We start from the raw sequence: 22937 nt of genomic DNA on the forward strand, positions 1-22937 counted from the left end.
GCTATTTTTAGCACCTGAAGCTAATGCTGAAACCAACGGAGCTATCCCCAGTGCCTGGGGCCAACCCTCAAACCAATCAAACCACTGGCTGCAGAAGGGGAGGAGAGAGAGAAAGGAGGGGGAGAGAAGCAGATGGTCACTTCTCCTGTGTGCCCTGACTGGGAATTGAACCCAGGACATCTACACACAGGGCAAACTCTATACACTAAGCCAACTAGCCAGGGCAGTTTCATTTCTAATGCTTCTACTCTGACAATACGGCGTGACATCCTGTGTAGGTTTCTCTGCATCATGTGTCCCTGCATGTCTGGGGTGGATTCTTACAAGTGGAATTCATAGTCCAGGAGCCTAACCACCACTGGGCATTCTGGGAACCAATGCCGCAAAAAGAGTTAAACTTGGATCTCCAAGTCCCCTGCACAGGGGCACCTTCCACAGGTTAGGCAGCCGGGGATTCTGAGGACAGCGTGCTGGCAGAGGGAGTTCGGGTGCTGTGGTGCGTGAGGCCGGGGCCACCACTGTGCCTGCCCAGGGCTGCTCCAGGCACAGCTGAAATGAAAGCGGGGCCCAGGTCAGAGGGGTCCCCCACTCCTCCTGTCCCTTTCCCAGCCCCACCATCCTCTCACCGCCCAGGACGCACACTCACACTGCGTCTGGCCCTCCACCCCACCGCAGGTCTTCCTTGGAGCTGCCAGGGTCCTGCAGGTCCTCTAGATCCTGGGAATGAGGACCTGCCAGGGTCCTGCAGGTCCTCTAGATCCTGGGAATGAGGACCTGCCAGGGTCCTGCACTCCCTCTAGATCCTGGGAATGAGGACCTGCCAGGGTCCTGCAGGTCCTCTAGATCCTGGGAATGAGGACCTGCCAGGGTCCTGCACTCCCTCTAGATCCTGGGAATGAGGACCTGCCAGGGTCCTGCACTCCCTCTAGATCCTGGGAATGAGGACCTGCCAGGGTCCTGCACTCCCTCTAGATCCTGGGAATGAGGACCTGCCAGGGTCCTGCAGGTCCTCTAGATCCTGGGAATGAGGAGCCGGCCCCATCCTGAGCTCCCACACCTGTGCGGGGGCACCTCCCTCTGAGGAGGTGCCAGGTTACCTCCCGTCCTAGCCTGTCCTCAGACTGTTTCCCTAGCTGTTAGTGTGGCCTTGTCATTTTTTTCAACCAACAAGCCCTGAGCCCCAACCAAGCCATGACCCAGAGCTTCTAGGACCAGTGCCCACAGATGCCTTCCTTACCCATTTGCTTCATAGAGCTGAAACTGGTGCTCACACAACTGTCCTATTAGCTGACTGCCAAAGTGGGGGGCACTGGAAACGCCTCTGGAATCAGAGCAGCTGGTGAGGGTGGGCCTGGAGGTGGCCCTGGAGGGCAGAGGACTGAAGTAGCCAGGGTCTGGAACTGCTGACGGCAACAGTGAGGACCAGCTACTGTCAGCAGCAGGCCAGTGCTGTGCTCATGACGTGTGTTCCTCTCATCCTGGGTGGGAGACGTCCCCTTCTGCAGCTGAGGAAACTGGTGGGTAGACAGGTGAAGAGCTGGCCCAGTTCCAACCTCAGTTTGCCCGTCTCCCCCTCCCCCTCGCTGCTCTCACGGGGCTGCTTCCCCTGGTCGACTGCTTGGCAAGCTGGGGATCGCCAGTTGCGTCTTCGGCCCTTTGGCTGATGGCTCTGTTGTCATTCTAGGATTTCTGCCACGGGCAAGTGATGTGGCCGCCCCTCAGTGCCCTGCAGGTGAAGCTCGCTGAGCCTGGGCAGTCCTGCAAGCAGGTGTGCCAGGAGAACCAGCTCATCTGCGAGCCTTCTTTCTTCCAGCACCTGAACAAGGACAAGGACATGCTGAGGTGAGAGCCGGGTGGGGTGGGGCCGAGTCGGGTTGAGAGGGGAGCTGGTCCTCTCCAGGCCCCTGGGCTGCTGGGCGAAGGTGTGGGAGGGGCAGGTTGCAGCATGATCCCCACCCCAGAGAAAGCTGGGCGTTTTTATTGTTAGGTAGATGAAGTCACCTGGCATGCTGATATATGTAGAATTTGAAAGGGGGTTGTATTTGCATAAATAGTATCATGCCTGGGCTTGGAGATTACGGAAGGTGTTTACTTAGCTAATGCTAGACCTAGAACCGTGGGAGCAGACCAGCACAGAACACAGGCCAGGTCCCCTGGTGGCCCCCAGTAGAGTCTGAGCAGTGCAGGTGGCTGGTGACAGTCTTGCACCCTAGAGTCAGAAAGGAATGAGAAATATGGCAAGGAACTGGCACAGAACTGCCTACAGCAAAGCCCACTGCCACCATCTCCTGCAGTCCCCATCCCCTTTTGCCCTTTGTTCCAGCAGCTCTGGAATGTGGCACCCTGCAGGGCTGGAGCAGGCCACCTGCCAGTCCCTAGGCGGAGGCAGGTGCAGCACAGGGTGGGGCCGGCTGTGCCCTGTGCACTTTTGCCCTGAGCCTGCAGTGCTCATACTGGTGCCGATCGCTGCCCTGTGTGCCCATCGCTGCCCGTGTGCCCATCGCTGCCCGTGTGCCCATCGCTGCCCTGTGTGCCCATCGCTGCCCGTGTGCCCATCGCTGCCTGTGTGCCCATCGCTGCTATGTGCCCATCGCTGCCTGTGTGCCCATCGCTGCCTGTGTGCCCATCGCTCCCTGTGTGCCCATCGCTCCCTGTGTGCCCATCACTGCCCTGTGTGCCCATCGCTGCCTGTGTGCCCATCGCTGCCCTGTGTGCCCATCGCTGCCTGTGTGCCCATCGCTCCTGTGTGCCCATCGCTCCCTGTGTGTCGGCAGTTGGGGTCTGTCATTTGCAGTTCCCAAATTTCCATGTGAGGTTTCTTCTGGCCTCTGACTCATGACCCGTCAGTGCTGCCTCCCCTATTTTTATCACAGCCCACCACATAGGAGCCACACGGTGCTTAACTACTTAGCAACACACACACACACACACACACACACACACACACACACACTCCTTAATAGCTCTAATTAAGTGTTTTCTCCTAAAAAAAGAGGTTTGCTATCCCACCACCCTAGACCTTTGGTAGAGCAGGGGTCCTGTCCAGTCTGGAAGAGGATGTGTAAAGATGGGTGGACTCGGCTCACGGCGTGCCTGTCCACCATGCCGGCTGCACCCCGTTGGCGAGGGTGGTTATCTGCACAGTGGTCTGAGCTGGCCCGGTCCCGCCTGTGCATCTTGTAATCCTCACGTGTGGCGTGAAACCCTTTTTAGAAAGCGCACATGGCCCCCAGCCGCTCACTCACTGAGGAGGGACGTGGGAGGTGGTGTTTTCCTGCGAAGACCAGGGTCAGAGGCCGCCTTCATTCACCAGCGACCCAGACGCCAGGCAGGACGGGGTGGTGCCCTGCTCCGCAGCTGGCGACATCGAGGGGAGGGGGTGGTGCTCGAGAAAAGCCTATCAGGGGCTGGAAGCCGTGTCCTGGATTCCAGGGTTCCAGCAGCTTCTGTAGTGAGCACCCCAGGTCTGTCTGTGTAGGGGAGTATGGGCTCGCTGGGCAGGCCAGGGACTGTACATGCAGAGACATCTCCAGGCCCCGCCCCGGTCCCCATGTCTGGAGGAGGGGCCATGATCAGGACCCCAGACCACCGGCCTGTCTCTGGGTCACAGGTCTAGGTCCAGTGAGGGGTCAGTAAGGGGAGCTAGTGGACCAGTTTCCTCTGTTCCCTCAACTTTCTCACCTGTGAAATGGGGACATGCTGGGTGATGGGGAGTGCTGACTAAAGAGAGTTCTGGGCAGTGGAGCAGGCCCAAGGTCACTGGGACAAGCCGGAAAAGCCAGGCCCTGTGCCATGGGATTGCCTGACCCCCCCCACACACACACACACGCGGGTTTTCTTCCCAGGACACTGCAGGGAATGCTAAATTTGCATTTGGGCAGTAAGGCTGCCCAAAATTAATTCTGTGAATATGAGAGCCCTGTTGAATACACTGTCCCTGCATCTTTAACTACTGGTCATGGGAAGGGGCTCCTCAGCAGGCAGGAGGCAGTCCTGGCCGTCCACACTGGCCAGTGAGCAGTGAGCAGCTCCTACAAGCCCCATCCACACTCCTGGCCAGTGAGCAGTGAGCAGCTCCTACAAGCCAGGGCGCATGTCCAACTCGGGGGCCTGGGCGGGGACAAAACTTGAGCCCTCTGGAGCGCCCCATGCTGCCGTCTTGAATCAGGGAACTAGGCAGCTGGTCTCTGAGCTCCTGTTCCTGTGGAACGTGGTGTTTCTAAACTGTGGAGTCTCCACTGTGAGCTCTTTGGTGCCTGAGGAGAAGGGAGGTGGCCCTGAGTCCGGGGTCTAAAGGGAATTTGGGGCACTTGGCTGACGCAGGGTGGAGATTAGCAGGAGGGGGAGGAGAGGAAGTCCAGGACGGGGAAGGCGGAAGGAGCAAGGACAGCCTCCAGTCCTTCGCCCTGTGTGTCTGTGTGTCTGTGTGTCTGTGTGTCAGGAGGGATGGGCAGCTTCTGTCCTCTCAGGAAGTCAAGCGCTCATGGGGAGGCAGGCCTTTGCCCTTTATTCTTCAAGAGCTATAAAATGTAAAGCCCTGCTCCCCTCCTGTGGAAGAAGCTATAGACCAGCTGGACAGGTGGCACTGCGGAGAGGAAGCTGCAGACGGCCAGGGGCCTCGGAGCGGCCTGAGAGTGGGCGTGAACGGGGGAGCAGCAGGACTGCCGGCCCGTCTGGCCTGGGTGCTCGCCAGGGACTGGGGGAGTCACCTCGCTTCCCTGATGATTTCCGCTCACTAGTGAAGCAGGAACTGTGCAGCGGCCTCCTGACCAGCTGGGGCCATGGACAGGGGCCTGCACACTGAGAGGAGGGAGAGCTCCCGGGGCCGGCAGGCTGGTGGCCGCCAACAGTGCCTAGAGCTGTGTGTGCCCACGGCACTGGGTCAGGCGCCCCTCCGTACGGCTGCCTCGTGGCGCGTCGCCTGTGGTCTGGTGGCAGATGCTGTTGGGGCACTTTGGGGTAGTCTTTTTTTTTGCGGGGGGGGGGGGTCAAAAGTTATAGACAGAGTTTATTTTACTATGCAGGGGGTCATAGCCCTAACCCCCGCATTGTTCAGGCATCAACTGGACCACAAACTAAGTGGCTTAAAACAACAAAACTTAACCATTTCACTGTTCTGGATGCTAGAAGCACTTTGGGGTGGTCTTGAGACGCCATCGCTGGGCAGGCTGCTTCCTCCGTGACCTCGGCGGAGAGGTCACCCCGGAGGCTGGGCCTGGGGGCTCCGTCCAGGTGACGGGGCAGGAGCACGAGGGTTTCTTCATGGCTTCTGACAATTACACCCTGCTGTGGGGTCTGAGAGGAGATGTAGACATTTCCACGTTCCTGCTTAGCCTGGTACCGGGCAGATGACTTGACGTTAGACGTAGCAGCTGCTACGTTTCACCTAAATAAGTAAATAGCGAAAGTATAGCTGTTTTCCAAGGCCACATCCCATATGGAAAATTTAACGCACAGTGAGCTCTGGAGACCCCTTTCTGTGGGCTGGCCAATAGGGGCATCCTGTGCAGGACTTGGAAGCCCCAAGTCTCTGACTCATTTTCCTTCAGGAAATCCACAAAATCCCCACTTCCTGCCCTTTCCTGTATAGTCCATGACCTTAACCTTCTGGGCGCCTCCATGTCCCAGCTGGCATGCCAAGACCAGGGGTGGTGGGGCATGTAGAGACGTCACAAAGCTCTCTGGTCACTGCAGGAGCCAGAGGAGAGGGAATGCTGCCCTCTGAGCCCCAGGAACCAGGCTGCAGCTCCGGGGACCTCGTGTCCCCACCAGGAGCACTGAGGACCTGGGTAACACTGGCGAGGGCTCACGCTGCCCTCTGAGCCCCGGGAACCAGGCTCCGGGGACCTCGTGTCCCCACCACAGGCACTGAGGACCTGGGTAACACTGGCGAGGGCTCACGCTGCCCTCTGAGCCCCAGGAACCAGGCTCCGGGGACCTCGTGTCCCCACCACAGGCACTGGGACCTGGGTAACACTGGCGAGGGCTCACGCTGCCCTCTGAGCCCCAGGAGCCAGGCTGCAGCTCCGGGGACCTCGTGTCCCCACCACAGGTACTGGGACCTGGGTAACACTGGCGAGGGCTCACGCTGCCCCCTGAGCCCCGGGGACCTCGTGTCCCCACCACAGGTACTGGGACCTGGGTAACACTGGCGAGGGCTCACGCCCTTGTTAGTTGGCTGGAGGAGGACAAGAAGGGGCAGCAGCAATGGGCCCTGGGGGAGGGGTTGTGGTGCTTTTCTCCCAATTCGGGAAGCTTTCAAGAGTCCGAGGTTCCCAGCCAGATCCCTGCCCTGTGAGCAAGAATAGAGACTGTGTGAGCCGAGGAAAGTGGAGGCGGCTGGCGGGTCACTTCACAGTGCAGGACAAGGGAGGAAGGGGCACAGCCGGTCCAGCGTCTGCCAGGGCAGGGTGATCCCGACGACGGCGGGAATTGTCATCCCCATGTACTGAGTACGACCCAGAGCCGGGCTCCGCTGGAAGTGCACTCTCACCTCTGCACCCGCCGTGAGTCAGGGGTCCTGTGCCCCAGCTCGCAGGAGAGGCGCTGGAGCACGGGAGGCTGTCACACGTCCTGGTTGCAGGCAAGGCCTGGGCTCCAGTCCAGCTCTGCCGGCCTGCCGATGCCTTCTCCTCTGACCTGGTGCCACCTGGCTCGTGGGACACCAGACTGGACACCTGGTGAGGCCTCCTTGTTCTGGGGGAGTCAAGGTGGGTGTCACCAATGCATCCCAAGCCAGAGGAGAAGACAAGTACCTCTTCTTTGAGACAAGAGGCCAGCAGTGTAGAGAACAGGAGTATGTGGTTGTCCTCAGCCCCAGCCAGTGGTCCCAGCCCAAGAAAGTAGGGTCTCCAGTCACAGACGATGCAGGTGCTAGAGGACTGTGGAGGAACACAGGCCTAAGGTCGGGCACATTCACACTGGGGCCCCACAGCCCTGAGGCCTCAGACGCTGACCTCCCACGGAGGGGTCCTGTGGCCATGGCTGCACGGATCCAGTGAGTCCTGCCCCCAGGACAGCACCAGTCCCAGGCGGTCATCCGCTAGCTCTGCAGTGGAGGTGAGGCCGTTGGCAGGAATCTTCATAAGCCATCAATAAAAACAGTTTTTAAAAAAGTATTTAAATAATACACAGCTTTGTCCCAATCTTACTCCGTACAAGTAACCATTAAGTCTTTAGTGTGTAGCCTGACTTTTAGACACACACAATCTCCCACATACACCCCTTCTCACACACACTCGGTCTGACACTCACACGCACACACACACTCACACAGGTTGGCCACACTGCATCCTGTTCCGTTACTTCCTGCCCCGGCACAGCTCTCCGTCCTGGCACTGATGTCTACCTCGTTCTTTCTCAAGGGCTGCACAGAACTCTGAAAGCATGCATGTGCTGTCACTGATGTAACTAGTCCCCACATGGTAGTTGGGTTATTTAGTTTTTCTCTCTTTCAGGCTTCCCTGAGCAGCCTGGAATACCATCCCCCACACACATCCCAGCCCACACACCTTTCTTAAGCCTCCATCCCCCTTGGTGAAGACTTGTGGGGTCAGGGTGGCTGCCATCTGGTGTCTGCGGCAGGAGACCAAACGTGCTCCCCACCCCTCAGCAGGTGGGCCGGAAGGAGCCAGTGACAGCGGTCCCTGCGTCTCTCACCTGTGTGCCTTTCTCTTCCTCTTCAGGTACGAGGTAATCTGCCAGAGCTCAGAGCTGGCCAAGGACATCCTGGTGCCCTCCTTCGACCCCAAGAGCAAGCACTGTGTGTTCCAGGCCGACCTCCTGCTGTTCAGCTGTGCGGGCGCCCACTCCAGGCACCAGAGGGTCTGCCCCTGCCGGGACTTCCTCAAAGGCCAGGTGGCTCTCTGTAAAGACTGTCTATAGTGGCCACTGGCTCGGCCCTGCACACCCCCTGCTGGGGAGAAAGTGGCTCCTGCCCCAACCTGGCAGAGCCAGGGGGCAGATGTCATTCAGGGACTCTCGCCAGAGCCTGAACTTCTTGGTGGAAGGGCTCGATTTGGTATTGCTCCTACTGTGGTTAGAGCATCACAGTGGTGTTTTCACCAAAACAAAATGCGAGCAGACATCAGTCAGGCCCGGAGCCTGGCTTTGTTCCCTGGAGCAACATTGTTTCATCTTTCCAGGAAGGACTGTAGGGAGAACCTGCCCATATGACTGTTCCAGGGTGGAGAGCAAGTCTGAAGATTCATTTAAAATGAAACAAAACCAGAGGAGGAGTAGAGCTGGTTGGCAAGACTTTGTGTGGGAACATTCCTTAATCCATTAACTTATTTATTTGGGAGGGCGGGAGGGGAGTCAGGGGAGGGCAAGGAGGGACTGATCACAGGTCTCGTTTCTTTGTTTTTCCAGTTTACCATCCACCTTTACTATAATCTTGTCCTGTCTGCTTTGGGTGGGGCGCGGGAGGGAGAGACGGGCGCTGTGGCTGGTGGCACACTTGAGGGTGGCTGCAGGGACCTAGCTCCTCAAAGTGGCGCCAGGACAAAAGGAAATCTTGTGAGTGTGCCAGGGTGGCAGCTGCAGGACAGGTACCCCGGAGGTGGGGACAGCTCAGCCAGGGAAACAGTGCAGGGCTGGGACACTGACACCTGGTGACGTGTGGCCAATCCCGAAACGCGGGACTGGAAGAGCTCCTCCTGGACTTAGCCGTGACATTCCCCCGGAAGAGGGGTGTCTTTGAGCTGGAACTGGGCAGGAGTGAGGCTGGCCCGTGGACCGGTGTCAAACTGGAGCCAGGCTCCAGATGGGTGGGCATAAGTTACCTTCCCGCAAATGTCTGATGTCACCCAGTCCAGGGAGCAGGAGCAGGCTGAGACGAAAGGGACTGGCTGTCTTGGCCACTCACCTGTGGGGGTGGAGGCGGCTTTCACTCCAGGCACCAGCATCTGAGGGGGGCAAGCCCAGTCGGACTCATCAGGCCCACCCCTTTCTACCCCTGGAGTCCGCGCTCGGCCTTGTGTGGGTTCCCCACTCCCTGCCAGCACTGTTTCAGTGCTCTGGGTATGAGTGTGTCCTGTGAAGCCCTTGGCCTCTCCTGCTGGTGAGAGCCAGCACCCCCCCCCCCTCCCGGAGAATCCCCATTATGAGCTGCTGCGACCCGCCCGGGCTGCAGGTGGTGCTGAGTGCCGTGGTGGCTGGTGACCCCCGCAGCCCGGGCCCCCAGCCCCTGCCCCCTCCCGGCTGCTGGCTCAGCCTCCAGCGGGGCAGAACAGCTGGCCAGGCTAAGGGCGGGGCAGGCCTTCCCAGAAGTGAGCCTAAAGGAAGGCTTGTGTTTCATGAGGACCAGAGGGGGTTGTGGAGGTTTTAGGTATGGGAAGTTGGATTCCGCCTGCTTCTCAGCTCTGCCCTGGTGCCTACATAATACCAGATGCACAGCCAGCCACTTTGGAGACTCTCGGCGGGCCTGACTCTCACATCTGATTCTGCAGGGTGGAGGGGAAGGCAGCCAGGTCTCCCCCAGGGGCCCCTGAACACATGTGCTAGGAGAGCGCTGACAGGGAGGCCTGGGCCCTCAAGGGCACAAGTCCAAGGAAACCTTGGTAATAGGGTGTGAGTGCGTGAGTGTGGGTGTATGTGTGTGTTTAAGCTTTGCAAGGGCAGTTTCCTATGGTAGGGGGAGAAATAACTGCCTTCCGTACTGTTAGGAATGGCTTTTCCCTTTGAGCGGGCCTCCTGGCTGCACCCTAAATTGTGGGAATTGGCTTGAGCTCACAGGCCTGCAATTCCTGGGCCAGTGCTGCCCTCTCCTGGGCTCTTCCGGGAGCTTCCAATGGTGAGGATGTTGGTGCAGCATTCGACCAGCAGGGGGAGCCTGCGGGCTGAGACCAATTTCCCACACTCAGCAAGGTTTAACCCATTTTGTGGAGAGATTAAACAAGCACAGGAGGTCAGAAAAGCAAGGAAGCTAGAAAGCTACATTCTGTAGAAAGACACTGCCTGCTTTGTGTTCTAGGAGCTTCAAGGACTGTTTGCCAGCTGCCCGAGCTCAGGGCCCTCGGCAGCTTCCTGTTTCTCCTATGTCTGGACCCTCAGGTCGGACAGTCCAGCAGGGGCACTGCCCCCTCTTCAGGCCCCTCGTGCTTCTGCCAGTCCAGGATTGGCTGTAGGAGGCGGAGTTCCATGGGCGCATGGCTGCTCCTGAGCAAGCCAGCTCACACTCCAGTCACTGAAGGCATTATCCAGAGAGGTCGTGACACTGGACGCGCGTTGGTGTCGGCCACCGCGAACGTGGCCCACAGTGGGTTGGTGGTCCACAGCAGAAAACTTGGGAGGGGCTCTCCACTGGCCCTGTGCGGAAAGAGCGTGATTCCTGCCTCGCAGGGAGAAAGACGCCTCTCAGTGTGTGAGCCTTTGGTGATTTTTCTTAATAGAACCCTAAACCAACTTGTCACTGATGACACAGAAATCCGAAGCCAGGATCAGTGTCTTCCTGTGCTATGAGCGTATCTTGCTCAGTCTGTAAGTTTTTGTACATTTTTTCCTAAGTGAAATATGCCTCACCCCCACTGTGATCTTCAGTTCTTAAAAAACTTGAGGGAACACACTTATGTAATTTATTAAGAGAGAGAAAGTTTCCTTTGACATGTAAACATTTTCAGGAGTGAAAGCTCTTCAAAGGCGAAACACTTCTTTTAATGCCAGTAAACACCTCATTTCTTTCATGTATGTCATTTGATTTGCACATGTATAAAATGGAGAGGGTTTTGTTTTGTATTTTTGCTTAGGTTGGGTTTTTGTCACTGATTCTAGTTTGCTTTGTGTATTTGCTGTACGATTGGGAATATTGAGAGTCTGTTTCTTTGATATTTATTGTTTCTCAGACGTGCCTTTCACTTTTCTTTGGGGTTGGTGTTTGGAATCTGGGTGCTGTTGAGGAAAGAGCACAGACGTCCAGCTGGGAGGTGACCTGTCCTTGCACCACTGTGGACGCTCAGGCTGGGCCCCAGGAATGCCTGTCGAGCCCCCTGGGCCACCACGTGTATGCTCATACGCTCCGTGCCGTGCTGAGAACCCCAGGGTCAGTGCTGGCGTTCCCCAGGCTGCCCGGTCAGGTGGCTGGGTCTGGGGACTGCCGGCCGCCGATGTGCCGGTGGCCTCAGCTCCCTGCCACCAGCCAGTTGGTGAGGTGTGGCCAGGGCAGATGACCAGCCCTAGCTGAGGGGTTGCACTGAAGGGCGCAGTACCCATAGAGCTCCTTAGTGGCACTGCCCCTAGACACTAAACACTTTGGTCAACACCATGCATGCCTCTTCATTTCCTTAGTGAACACAGGCTTTACTAAAAGTGACTCCTCGGTTTCGTTTGGGAAGAGAAGCCCAGGGCATCTCACTGGCAGCGGAAGCAGGCATGTGACAGGTTGACGGAAACCGTGCTGTTTGTAGGTGGGCTTGTGATTTTCAGACCAGACCGAGGCAACCCACCCCACTTCTCCAAGGTGGTTCAGCTGAATTGTGTACCTAACTGGGACACTACCACCCTCTTCCACCCCACCCCCCAATTCTTGATTTAAAAGAAAAAATCTATTTTGTTAATGACAGGCTCTGTTGTATGTGTTGCTATTCCAAGCCTGGATTGTTTTATTTACTTAAGAACACTTTAATTTTCACATTGGCTTCATTCTAATCACACCCTTCCCTACAGGGCCGCCAAGCACCTTCCTGTGAGGAGATAAACTTCTTTAGAAAGGTGGGAATGCCCTAGAGCTGAGGGTGACTTCCTTTCATCCTTGTTGACCTAAAAAAAAAAAAAAGAAGTGGAAAACCAAGTTTTTATAGCAAAAGGCCAAATTAGTTGTATAGTCTCAGACGCAGAAAAAAAAATTACCCTAGCTTTCTTAGCACTTAGGGTTTTTGTGAGGATTCAGTGTTTAGCAGTGTCTGGCACATAGTAAGCCCTAGTAAATGTTAAATACTGTTGTTATTATTAGCACTTCACAAAACTTGAGAAATAAAGAGCTAAGCTCACTCCCTGATTCCAAAGTAACACCTACATAAAACTATGACTCTGGGTTGATGGAGTTTTGCAGGATTTGCTGCTTAGTACGTCCACGTCTAGTGCTCCCCCTGCTGGTTAGAGCGCTCTGTATCACTGAATGCGCTGACTGATTTGAAAATATGCCTGACTTCAGCCCCAGAAGAAACGAGGCTGCAAGAATCTGTACACGGGAGATGACAAGGGTGGTCTTTGTCCCCTTGTGATACCTCACCCCATTGATGTCTCCTGGACCATTCCAAAGTTTTTCCTTGTGGAACTTTTTGAGCTAGAAATTAAGGTGAATTTTTCCTCATTTACTGCATCCCTTAAAAGTTAACTGTATTTCCCTGAAATGCAGTAAGAGAGGCTTTCTGTGTTTAAGGGGAAAGAAATGACCAATTGAACTTATCCATTCCCCAGGAAGTCATTTGCTGCCCCCTGCTGGCCAGGTGGCTCCTCCGTAGTCCAGTCCACAGGGGTCAGACTCCTGGGCTGGTTAGCTATCATGTTTGCATTGGCTCCAATCTCAGAGAAGACACGTTCTCCTCCGGGCCGCTTCTGCTAGCCTGGGGACCCCGAGACTACCCCACCATCCCGGTGGGGCCATGGGGGGTGGGAGAGGCTCTTCAGAACCATTCCCAGAGGCTGCTTATGGTTCAATGATTTTTTTCCCCAAATCACCTCAATATCAGTTCACTTTTTGATTTGTTGTGATTTTAGCCTAAGTCCCTTGCAGATTTAGAGCCGTCTCCTCTCCTGTCTTGGTCCCCTTCTGGGCAGATGGAACTTGAGGCATATGCAGGTGTGTGCTGGTGTCCTGTGTCTTTAAGTTCATCTGTTCTCTCTCCAGCTGAATCAGCAGTCTTAGACTTCTGTGGGTATAAGCTTGGAATTTGCCTCCTTCAAAGCACCCTTCTCACTGTCCCTGATTTTGTGGAGCCTTAAGATTGTCTCCCCCACCCCCACACAGCTGATGGGGGCATCAGGGGCAGGCGTGTCTGGGGGGAGGGGGGAGGGGGCTCAGGGTGCAGAGAGCATCGGCCACGCCCGGGGCCTGACAGCCTGGCTGGGACAGCGGGCGGGGACCTGCGCAGTCTGCCGCCTCTAGGAAGGGGAGACGAGCACACGGGAAGCATTCTGCTCACTGTCCTGCCCTGGTGTTAACAGGGCAATAGCAGAACAATTGATGCCAAAGGAGATGGTGATGTCTTTTCTACTGTAGTTGCCATCACGACCTTGATGTCTTTAAGCTAATGACCGTCTGCATCTGTGTCTTCAAACAGCTCCTGGGTTTGCTCTGGGGTTAATTCATGCAGGTTTCTGCAAATGGGGTGTTGCTGTCCAAACGTACTGTACCGGCATAGAGGACACTGCTTTGTTTTCCTGTTGTAGACAAAACTAGGGAGAACTTTATTTTTCAATAAACTTTTCTTGTGTGACAGGTGGGAGTGCTCTCTGGGGGGCGAGGTGGGCGCAGGGTCCCCTGCATCCCCCAACACGGGCGTCCACTCGCTGCATTCCCTGTCGCAGACACTGCTGGGAGGCGGAGAGGAAGGTGCTGACGGAGAACAGGAGCTGGTTTCACTGCTGAGCAGGCTCTCCCCACCCCTCCTCCACCAATGCCCACGTCAGAGCATCACCTGGGAGGGAGTGGATTAGAAAGTGGGAGGGGTGGGCTCTTTTTTTCTTTTTTTGAGATTACAGTACTACATCAGATGTTTAAAAATCTTTAAAAACTGTCCTAACGGCCCTGGCTGGTTGGCTCAGCGGTAGAGCGTCAGCCTGGCGTGCGGGGGACCCAGGTTCGATTCCCGGCCAGGGCACATAGGAGAAGCGCCCATTTGCTTCTCCTCCCCCCACCCCCCCCTCCTTCCTCTCTGTCTCTCTCTTCCCCTCCCGTAGCCAAGGCTCCATTGGAGCAAAGATGGCCTGGGCGCTGGGGATGGCTCCTTGGCCTCTGCCCCAGGTGCTAGAGTGGCTCTGGTTGCGGCAGAGCGACGCCCCGGAGGGGCAGAGCATCGCCCCCTGGTGGGCAAAGTGTTGCCCCTGGTGGGCGTGCCGGGTGGATCCTGGTGGGGCGCATGCGGGAGTGAGTCTGACTGTCTCTCCCCGTTTCCAGCTTCAGAAAAAAATACAAAAAAAAAAAAAAAAAAAGTCCTAACAAGGCCGAGGGCTTGTTAGACCTGGAGTCCTATTTCCCCGGGCTCACGAGAGAACTTTCTGCCCCAGGGCTCAGTGGCCTGGAGCTCCCAGGGACGGAGGGCACTCCCTGGCTGCGCACAGCCTCCGGCTCTGCCCAGAACAGCCGGCACACAACACACGGGACGCAGCATGACTGGTGTACACCAGCCCCAAAACGGTGCCAAGAAAAATGTGACGGTATAAATTTAGGGAAGGCTGAGGCTACATTCCAGCTTCCCTCCTGGAGCCTTCCCGCTGTGTATGAAGTACACAGGGACCCCACAGAAAAGAAACCTGTTGAATCTTGCACTTCCCAGATCTGGGTGAACCGTCGACCTTCCTTCCGTGTGACATGTTGCCCTCCTACAGAGCACTCCTCACAGTGCTGTTGGAGGAAGCCAGCGGACAGCAGCTGACTGAACCAAGGTCAGCGACCTCTTAGCCCAAACCACCTTCCCTTAACCAGCCTGAAACCGCGGGGGCGGTGGGGCTCGGGAGGTGGGCGTGCGCTCTGGGGAACAGCTGCCCCTGGGTCCAGGCCGAGGTCAGCTCCAAGGGCCCTGGGCGGCACCACAGGAATGCACGGCCACGCCCCTCACCTGCGCGGTGGGCCTGCCCCACAGGCCACCAAGCCCGTCACAACAGTCCCGCGGGTTCTGCACTCACACTCCACAGGAACGAGCAGCGCCCCCACCACCCTTCAGCCACAACGCAAGCCTGCCCGCGACGGTGACAACCCGCAAAGAATCTCGTACCATACCAACAGGTAAAGGTCTTTACTGGTCAGACTGTTGCCTGGACAAGCAACAGTGCTAGAGGTACAGACTGCTGTGTGCTGGGGAACATTTTTACAGAATCCATACCTAACGTTACATAAACCGAAGACATCTTGCTCCTTACAGAGGGATCCGCGATCTGTCAGACTGTAATGTACGTTACCACTTAACACAGCATATAGATATATGCACATATGGCTAGATTATATCATTTATTACAAATCAACTAGTTTCACATCTGTCAAAAAAGGATCCTGATTTTACATGTATGTTCTGATTCTGAATGTACAAGAAAGGGCCATGTGCTTAGTTTGTCCATGCAAAGCTCATACATATACCACTAAGTACTTTAAAAATAGAATGGTCTCCTTTGGAACAACTCTGTTTAGATTTAGGATTAGTAAAACAGTATGAAACTAATGAAATATGTTGGTAGAAATTAGGAAGTGCTATATACTGATGGTCCTGGGTATGTAAAGGGGTGAGGGACAAAAGGGGACATCCGGTCTTCCTTTAAATTCTGCCAGGTGATAGACTGGGAGCCCGAGGTGGCTGGAGCCGCTCAGAGCCCAGAGGAGGTGGGGCTGGTCAGCTGCCGTCTATTTCAGGCCTGGAGCACCACAGAACCTTCTGCCACGCAGAGATCTTATCCTATCCATAAGAACCCTTTTACTCCAGAAAATAGACAAGGTCAGTCCACTGGAAATGGGGAAACCAGTCTTCCCTCCTGTGCACGCTGTCTGGGGGGGGGGGGCGAGGGGCACAGGGCAGACCCGCCTACTGGGCAGACCTCGTTCCCGTGAACACACACTTTCCAAATAAGAAGCTGGATGCTCAAACATGGGCACCATCTGCCTGCAGAAGCCTCTCGTCCTGACAGTCTTCATGCGGATGCAGAGCTGGTGGCTGCGGCCCCTTCACTCAAACATCTCGTAGTGACGCGTCTGCCGCACGCGGGGCACCATGTCGATGAGGAGTCTGCAGAGGAGACAGACAGGTCACCCACACAGACCTCCGCCCTGGGGTTCAGCACTTAGGGAAGCAGGTGAGAGGAGAGTTTTAAAAATAAAATTCGCCCTGGCCAGTTGGCTCAGCGGTAGAGCGTCGGCCTAGCGTGCGGAGGACCCGGGTTCGATTCCCGGCCAGGGCACACAGGAGAAGCACCCATTTGCTTCTCCACCCCTCCGCCACGCCTTCCTCTCTGTCTCTCTCTTCCCCTCCTGCATCCAAGGCTCCATTGGAGCAAGGATGGCCCGGGCACTGGGGATGGCTCTGTGGCCTCTGCCTCAGGCGCTAGAGTGGCTCTGGTCACAACATGGTGACGCCCAGGATGGGCAGAGCATCGCCCCCTGGTGGGCAGAGCATCGCCCCTGGTGGGCGTGCCGGGTGGATCCCGGTCGGGCGCATGCGGGAGTCTGTCTGACTGTCTCTCCCTGTTTCCAGCTTCAGAAAAATGAAAAAAAATAAAAAAATAAAAAAAATAAAATAAAATTCACATACTACAAAATTCAGCCTTTTTAAGGTGGTTTTTAAAATATGCATAGATTGTCCACCAGAACATTGTCCTCACGCCAGAAACCCACTGGTGTCACTTCCTTTCCCCTCCCAGCTGCCCCCCAACCACTAATATATTTTCCCCGATTAAGAAAACATTTAATTTTAAAAAGTGGACATGTACACATTTTTTTTACAATTCAGCTAATTGTTTAAAGTATAAAATGTAATGTTTGTTTTGTTCGTATATTTTATTTTTAGATTCAACTATAAGAGAAATCATATGGTGTCTGTCTTTCTCTGCCTGACCTGTCTCGCTTAGCATAACTTCCTCTAGATTCATCCATGTGGTGGCAAATGGCAAGATTTCGTTACTGTTTCTGTGGCTGAGTAGTATAACATTGTACCTATGAACCACACCTTTTTTTCATGTTTATTTTACTGATTTTTAGAGAGAGCGGAAGGGAGAGGGAGTGAGAGACAGGAACGCTCATCTATTCCTGCGTGTGCCCGACTGGGGACCAAACCAGCACCCTCTCTGCTCTGGGATGAAGCTAAGTAACCGAGCTAGCTACCCGGCCACAGCGAGCTGCACCTCTTTATCCATTCCTCTATCCATGGGTACTTAGGCTGTCTCAGCATCTTGGATATTGTAACTAATGTTGCATATATCTTCAAGTTAGTGTTTTGGATTTCTTTGAATAGATACCCAGAAGTGGGGTTGCTGGGTACAATAGTAGTTCTATTTTTAATTTTTCCAAGGAACAACCTCCATACTGTTTTCCACAGTGGCTACACCAATTTACAGTCCCAACAGTGTACAAGCATTCTCTTTTTTCCATTTCCCTGCTAAAGCATGTGAGATTTACTGACAATAACCATTTTAACGGGTGTAAGGCGATACCTCATTGTGGTTTTAATTTGCATTTCTCTGATGATTAGTGACATTGAGCATCTTTTCATATGTCAAGTTAGCCATCTATATAGTTCCTCACTGGAGAAACTGTCCAATCAGGTCCTCTGCCCATTTTTTGTTCAGATTGTTAGGGTTTGTTTTGTTTGTTTTGGTGTTAAGTTGTATGATTTCTCTATATATCTTGAAAATTGACCCCTTACGGGATGTATGATTGGTGCATCTCTTTTCCCATTCAGTAGGTTCTCTTTGGTTGATGGTTTTCTTCACTGTGCAAACACTTCTAGTTTGATGTGGTCTCATTTGTTTATTTTTTCATTTCCCTTGCCCCAGGAGACATATCCAGAAAAATATTACTAGGAGTAAGTCAAAGAGTTTACTGCCTATGATTCTTCTACGAGTTTTATGGTTTTGAGCCATATATTTAAGTTTTTAATCTATTGTATTTTATTTTTGTATATGGTATAAGAAAATGGTCTAGTTTCATTCTTTTGCATGTGTCTCTTTTGCAACACATTTTTTTTTTTTTGTATTTTTCTGAAGCTGGAAACGGGAAGAGACAGTCAGACAGACTCCCGCATGCGCCCGACTGGGATCCACCCGGCATGCCCACCAGGGGCGAGGCTCTGCCCACCAGGGGGCGATGCTCTGCCCCTCTGGGGCGTCGTTCTGTTGCGACCAGAGCCACTCTAGCGCCTGGGGCAGAGGCCAAGGAGCCATCCCCAGTGCCCGGGCCATCTTTGCTCCAATGGAGCCTTGGCTGCGGGAGGGGAAGAGAGAGACAGAGAGGAAGGAGAGGGGGAGGGGTGGAGAAGTAGATAGGCGATTCTCCTGTGTGCCCTGGCCGGGAATCGAACCCGGGTCCCCCGCACACCAGGCCGACGCTCTACCCCTGAGCCAACCGGCCAGGGCCTGCAACATATTTTTTATTGAAGAGATTATCTTTACCCCGATTGGTAGTCTTGCCTTCTTTGTCACAGAGGCGTAGATTTATCTCTGGGCTATCGTCCCATTCATCTATGTGTCCATTTTTTTTTTTTGTATTTTTCTGAAGCTGGAAACGGGGAGAGACAGTCAGACAGACTCCCGCATGCGCCCGACCGGGATCCACCCACCAAGGGGCAATGCTCTGCCCCTCCGGGGAGTCGTTCTGTCACGACCAGAGCCACTCTAGCACCTGGGGCAGAGGCCAAGGAGCCATCCCCAGCGCCCGGGCCATCTTTGCTCCAATGGAGCCTTGGCTGCGGGAGGGGAAGAGAGAGACAGAGAGGAAGGAGGGGGCGGGGGTGGAGAAGCAAATGGGCGCTTCTCCTTTGTGCCCTGGCCGGGAATCGAACCCGGGTCCCCCCGCACACCAGGCCGACGCTCTACCGCTGAGCCAACCGGCCAGGGCCCAATATGTCCATTTTTAAGCCAGCACCATGCTGGGTAGTATGATGAACCTCCAACTTTGTTCTTCTTTCTCAAAATTACTTTGATTATTTTAAGTCTTTTGAAGTTCTATATAATTTTTTCTAGTTTGTGAAGAAATGCCATTAGTATTTTGATAGGGATGGCACTGACTCTGTAGATTGCTTGAGACAGTGTGGACATTTTAACTATGTTAATTATTTCAGTCCATAAGCACAGTATAGCCTTCCATTTATTTGTATCTTCACTTTCTTTCTTCAGTGTCTTATAGTTTTCTGATTACAGGTATTTTACCTCCTCGGTTAAATTTATTCCTAAGTGTTCCTTTTGATGTCATTGTAAATATGATTATTTTCTTAATTTCTCTTGCTGACAGTTCATTATTGGTGTATAAAAGTGCAACTGATTTCTGAATATTAATTTTATATCCTGCTACATTCCTGAATTTATTTATTAGTTCTAATAGTTTTGGTGAAATCTTCAGGGTTTTCTATATATAGTATCATGCCATTGGCAAATAATGACAGTTTTACTTCTTGCTTTCCAATTTGAATGCCCTGTCTTTCTTTTTCTTGTCTGATGTTGAATAACCGTGGTGAAAGTAGACATCCTTGTCTTGTTCCTAATCTTAAAGACAAAGATTTCAGCTTCTCACCATGGAGTATGTTTGCTGTGTGTTTGTCACATGTGGCCTTTATTGTGTTCAGGTGTGCTCTATTTCAACTTTGCTGAGAGGTTTTCTCACAAATGGGTGTTGGATTTTGTCAAATGCTTTTTCTTCATGTATTGATATGATCATATGATTTAAAATATTTTTATTGATTGATTTGAGAAACATTGATTTATTGTTCCACTCATTTATGCATTAATTGGTTGATTCCTGTATGTGCCCTGACCAGGGATCAAACTTGGAACCTTGACACATCGAGATGATGCCCTATCCAACTGAGCTGTCCAGCCAGGGCGGTCATATGATTTTACCCTTTATTTTGTTTATATATTATGTTAATTGATTTGCAGCTATTGAATCAACCTTGCATCCCAGAAATAAATCCCACTTGATTGTGGTGTATGAACTTTTTAATGTATTGCTAAACTCGGTTTGCTAATATTTTGTTGGGGATTTTTGCGTCTATGTTCATCAGGGATATTGGCCTATAATTTTCAATTTTCTTTCTTTGTAGTGTCTTTGGTTTTTCTATCAGGTTAATGACTATCATAAAATTAGTTTGGGAGGCTCCACTCCTCTCCAAATTTTTGGGATAGTTTAAGAAGGATAAGTGTTGACTCCTCTTTGCATGTTTGATAAAATTCACCTGTGAGCCCTGGCTGGCTAGCTCAGTTAGAGCATTGTTTGGACGCACAAAGGTTGCCAGTTTGATCCCCAGTCAGGGCCATACAGGAACAGATCGATCTTTCTGTCTCTCCCTCCCTTCCTCTCTCTCTGAAATCAATAAATTTTCTTTTAAATTTTACGTGTGATGCCATCTGGTCCAGGGTTTTGTTTGTTGATTACAGTCTTTTGATTACTGATTCAGTCTCATTAGCAGTTACTGGTCTGTTCAGATTTTCTGTTTCTTGTATTATTCTAGAAATTTATCCATTTCTTCCACGTAGTCCAGTGCGTTGACATAAAACTGTTTGTAGTATTTTCTTATAATCTTTTGTACATCCGTGGTGTCACTTTTCTCTTTAATTACTGACTTGATTTATTCTGGCCCTCTCTCTTTTCTTGATGAGTCTGGCCAAAAGTATATCAATTTTATCTTTTCAAGGAACTAGCTATTGGTTTCATTGATTTTTATTTTATTTTCCACTCTGATCGTTATTAGTTTCTTCCTTCTATTCACTTTAGCCTTTGTTCATTCATCTTTTTTCTAATTCTTTCAGGTGGAAGGTTAGATTATTTGATATTTTTTTTGTTTGTTTCTTGAGGTAAGCTTTTTTTGCTATAAATTTCTTTCTTAGAACTGCTTTGGCTGTGTCCCATAGATTATGGGTCATTGTGTTTTCATTTCTTCTTTTTTTTTTCTTTTAGTGAGAGGAGGAGAGATAGTGAGACAGACTCTCACATGCACCCCAACCAGGATCCACCCAGCAACCCCCCCCCCTATCTGGGGCCAATGCACCAATCAACCGAGATATTTTTAGCACCTGAGGCCAAGGCTCAGACCAACCAAGCTATCCTCAGTGCCTGTGGCTCACACTCAAGCCAATCGAACCACTGGCTATGGGAGGGGAAGAGGGAGAGAAAGGGTACAGGGAGGGGAAGAGAAGCAGATAATCACTTCTCTTGGTGCCCTGACCAGGAATCGAACCCGGGATGTCCATAAGCTAGGCCAACACTGTTCACTCAGCCAAATGCCAGGGCCGTGTTTTCATTTTCAAGGTATCTTTTGATTTCTTTCTTGATCTTATTGTTAACTCATTCATTATTTGGTAACTTGTTATTTAGACTCCACATGTTTGTGTGGTTTTCAGTTTTCTTCTTGTAACTGATTTCTAGTTTCATACCATTGTGATTGGAGACAATGCTTGATATGATTCCAGTTATCTTAAATTTATTGAGACTTACTTTGTGGTCTAACGTGGTCTACCCTGGAAAATGTTTCATGAGCACTTGGAAAGAATGTAGAGTCTGCTGCTTTGGGATAAAATGGCCCTAAAAATATCAATTAAGTTCACCTGGTCTAATGTGTTATTTAAAGCCACTGTTTCCTTGTTGATTTTCTGTCTGGGTGATCCACTTGTTGAGGTCAATGAAGTGTTAAAGTTCTCTACCATGACGGTGTTAGTCAATCTCGCCCCGTGTATCCGGTGTCACCGTCCATCTCACCGCGAGTATCCGGTGTCGCCGTCCGTCTCGCCGCGTGTATCCGGTGTCGCCGTCCGTCTCGCCCCGTGTATCCGGTGTCACCGTCCGTCTCGCCCCGTGTGTCCGGTGTCACCGTCCGTCTCGCCCCGTGTGTCCGGTGTCGCCGTCCGTCTCGCCCCGTGTGTCCAGTGTTACTGTCCGTCTCGCCCTGTGTATCCGGTGTTACTGTCCGTCTCGCCCTGTGTATCCGTCAGCACTTGCTTTACATATTTAGATGCTCCTATATTCGCTGCATAGACATTTACAAGATATATCCTCTCACTGGATTGATCCTTTTACAATTATGAAATGACCTTTTTCTCTTGTTACAGCTCTTATTTTAAAGTTCATTTTGTCTGATATAAGTATTGCTACCCCAGCTTTTTTTATTCCACTTGCATGAAAATATTTTCCATCCCTTTACTTTCAGTCTGTGTCTTCCAATGTGAAGTGGGTCTCTTGCAGGCAGCATATGTATATGTCTTGTTTTTTACCCACTCAACCACCTATGTCTTTTGATGGGAGATGTAGCCCCTTTACATTTAAAGTAATTATTGATAGGTATGTGCTTATTGCCATTTTTTATTGTTTTCTGATTGTTTGTATAGCGCTTCCCTGTTCCTTTCTTGTTCTCTGCTCTCTTGCATGCTGATGACTTTCTATTGTGTTTGGATCCCTTTGTCTTTGTTTCTTCTACATCATGCAAAAATCTGTGGTTTGTGGTTAACCATGTACATTATATATAGAAGGCTACGTTTATAGAATTCCATTTCAGGTTGGTAGTCACTAAAGTTCGAGTGCATTCTAAAATCACTATAATCCTTACCCTCCCCTCCGTTTATGGTTTTGTGATTATATTTTAGTTTTTGTGTGTGTGTATGTATTCCTTGCAGTGATTTTCAACCTTTTTTTTTTTTCATGGCACAAACACACACTAATTACTAAGGTCAGTGCCCCTGACTAAATACAACCATTTTCATCTCATGGCACAAATAAATTAGTTACTAAGGAAGAAGAGGTCAGGGCCCCTTTTTCTTGAGTAATTAGTTTATGAGTGCGTGAGAAACAAAGGTTGAAAATCAGGCTTAACGTATTGTTGTAATTACACATGATCTTCCTACTTTTACCTTTTAACCTTAGAACTAGCTTTATAGTTGGTAGATCAACTATTTTTACTATTTCCTTTTGTCAGTGGGAATTTTTATCTTTCCTATATTTTCTTTTCATATATTTGATCTTCCTAAAGAAGTCCCTTTAACATCTCTTGTAATAGTGGTTTAGTAGTGATAACTTTAGCTTTTTTTGGCTGGGAATA

General features: G+C 51.9%; 2 protein-coding genes across 9 annotated transcripts in view; one reads left to right on the plus strand and one right to left on the minus strand.

Moving 5' to 3' along the window:
• Window positions 1-11773, plus strand: part of MGAT5 (alpha-1,6-mannosylglycoprotein 6-beta-N-acetylglucosaminyltransferase) — a 374609-nt gene extending 362836 nt beyond the window's left edge. For all 8 annotated transcript variants that reach the window (XM_066346312.1, XM_066346320.1, XM_066346314.1 and 5 more), the window contains 2 exons: window positions 1685-1842; window positions 7686-11773. In XM_066346312.1, the coding sequence (XP_066202409.1) occupies window positions 1685-1842; window positions 7686-7884 (357 nt within the window). In that variant the 3' untranslated portion in view covers window positions 7885-11773. The remainder of the gene's footprint in view (window positions 1-1684; window positions 1843-7685) is intronic.
• Window positions 11774-14946: 3173 nt separating this feature from the next.
• The window catches only part of TMEM163 (transmembrane protein 163), a 311155-nt gene continuing 303164 nt past the window's right edge, over window positions 14947-22937 (minus strand). The window contains exon 8 of the mRNA XM_066346321.1: window positions 14947-15929. Within this exon, the coding sequence (XP_066202418.1) occupies window positions 15869-15929 (61 nt within the window). The 3' untranslated portion in view covers window positions 14947-15868. The remainder of the gene's footprint in view (window positions 15930-22937) is intronic.

Source organism: Saccopteryx leptura, chromosome 7 (assembly GCF_036850995.1).
Source record: "Saccopteryx leptura isolate mSacLep1 chromosome 7, mSacLep1_pri_phased_curated, whole genome shotgun sequence".
NCBI classification, from domain to species: domain Eukaryota; kingdom Metazoa; phylum Chordata; class Mammalia; order Chiroptera; family Emballonuridae; genus Saccopteryx; species Saccopteryx leptura.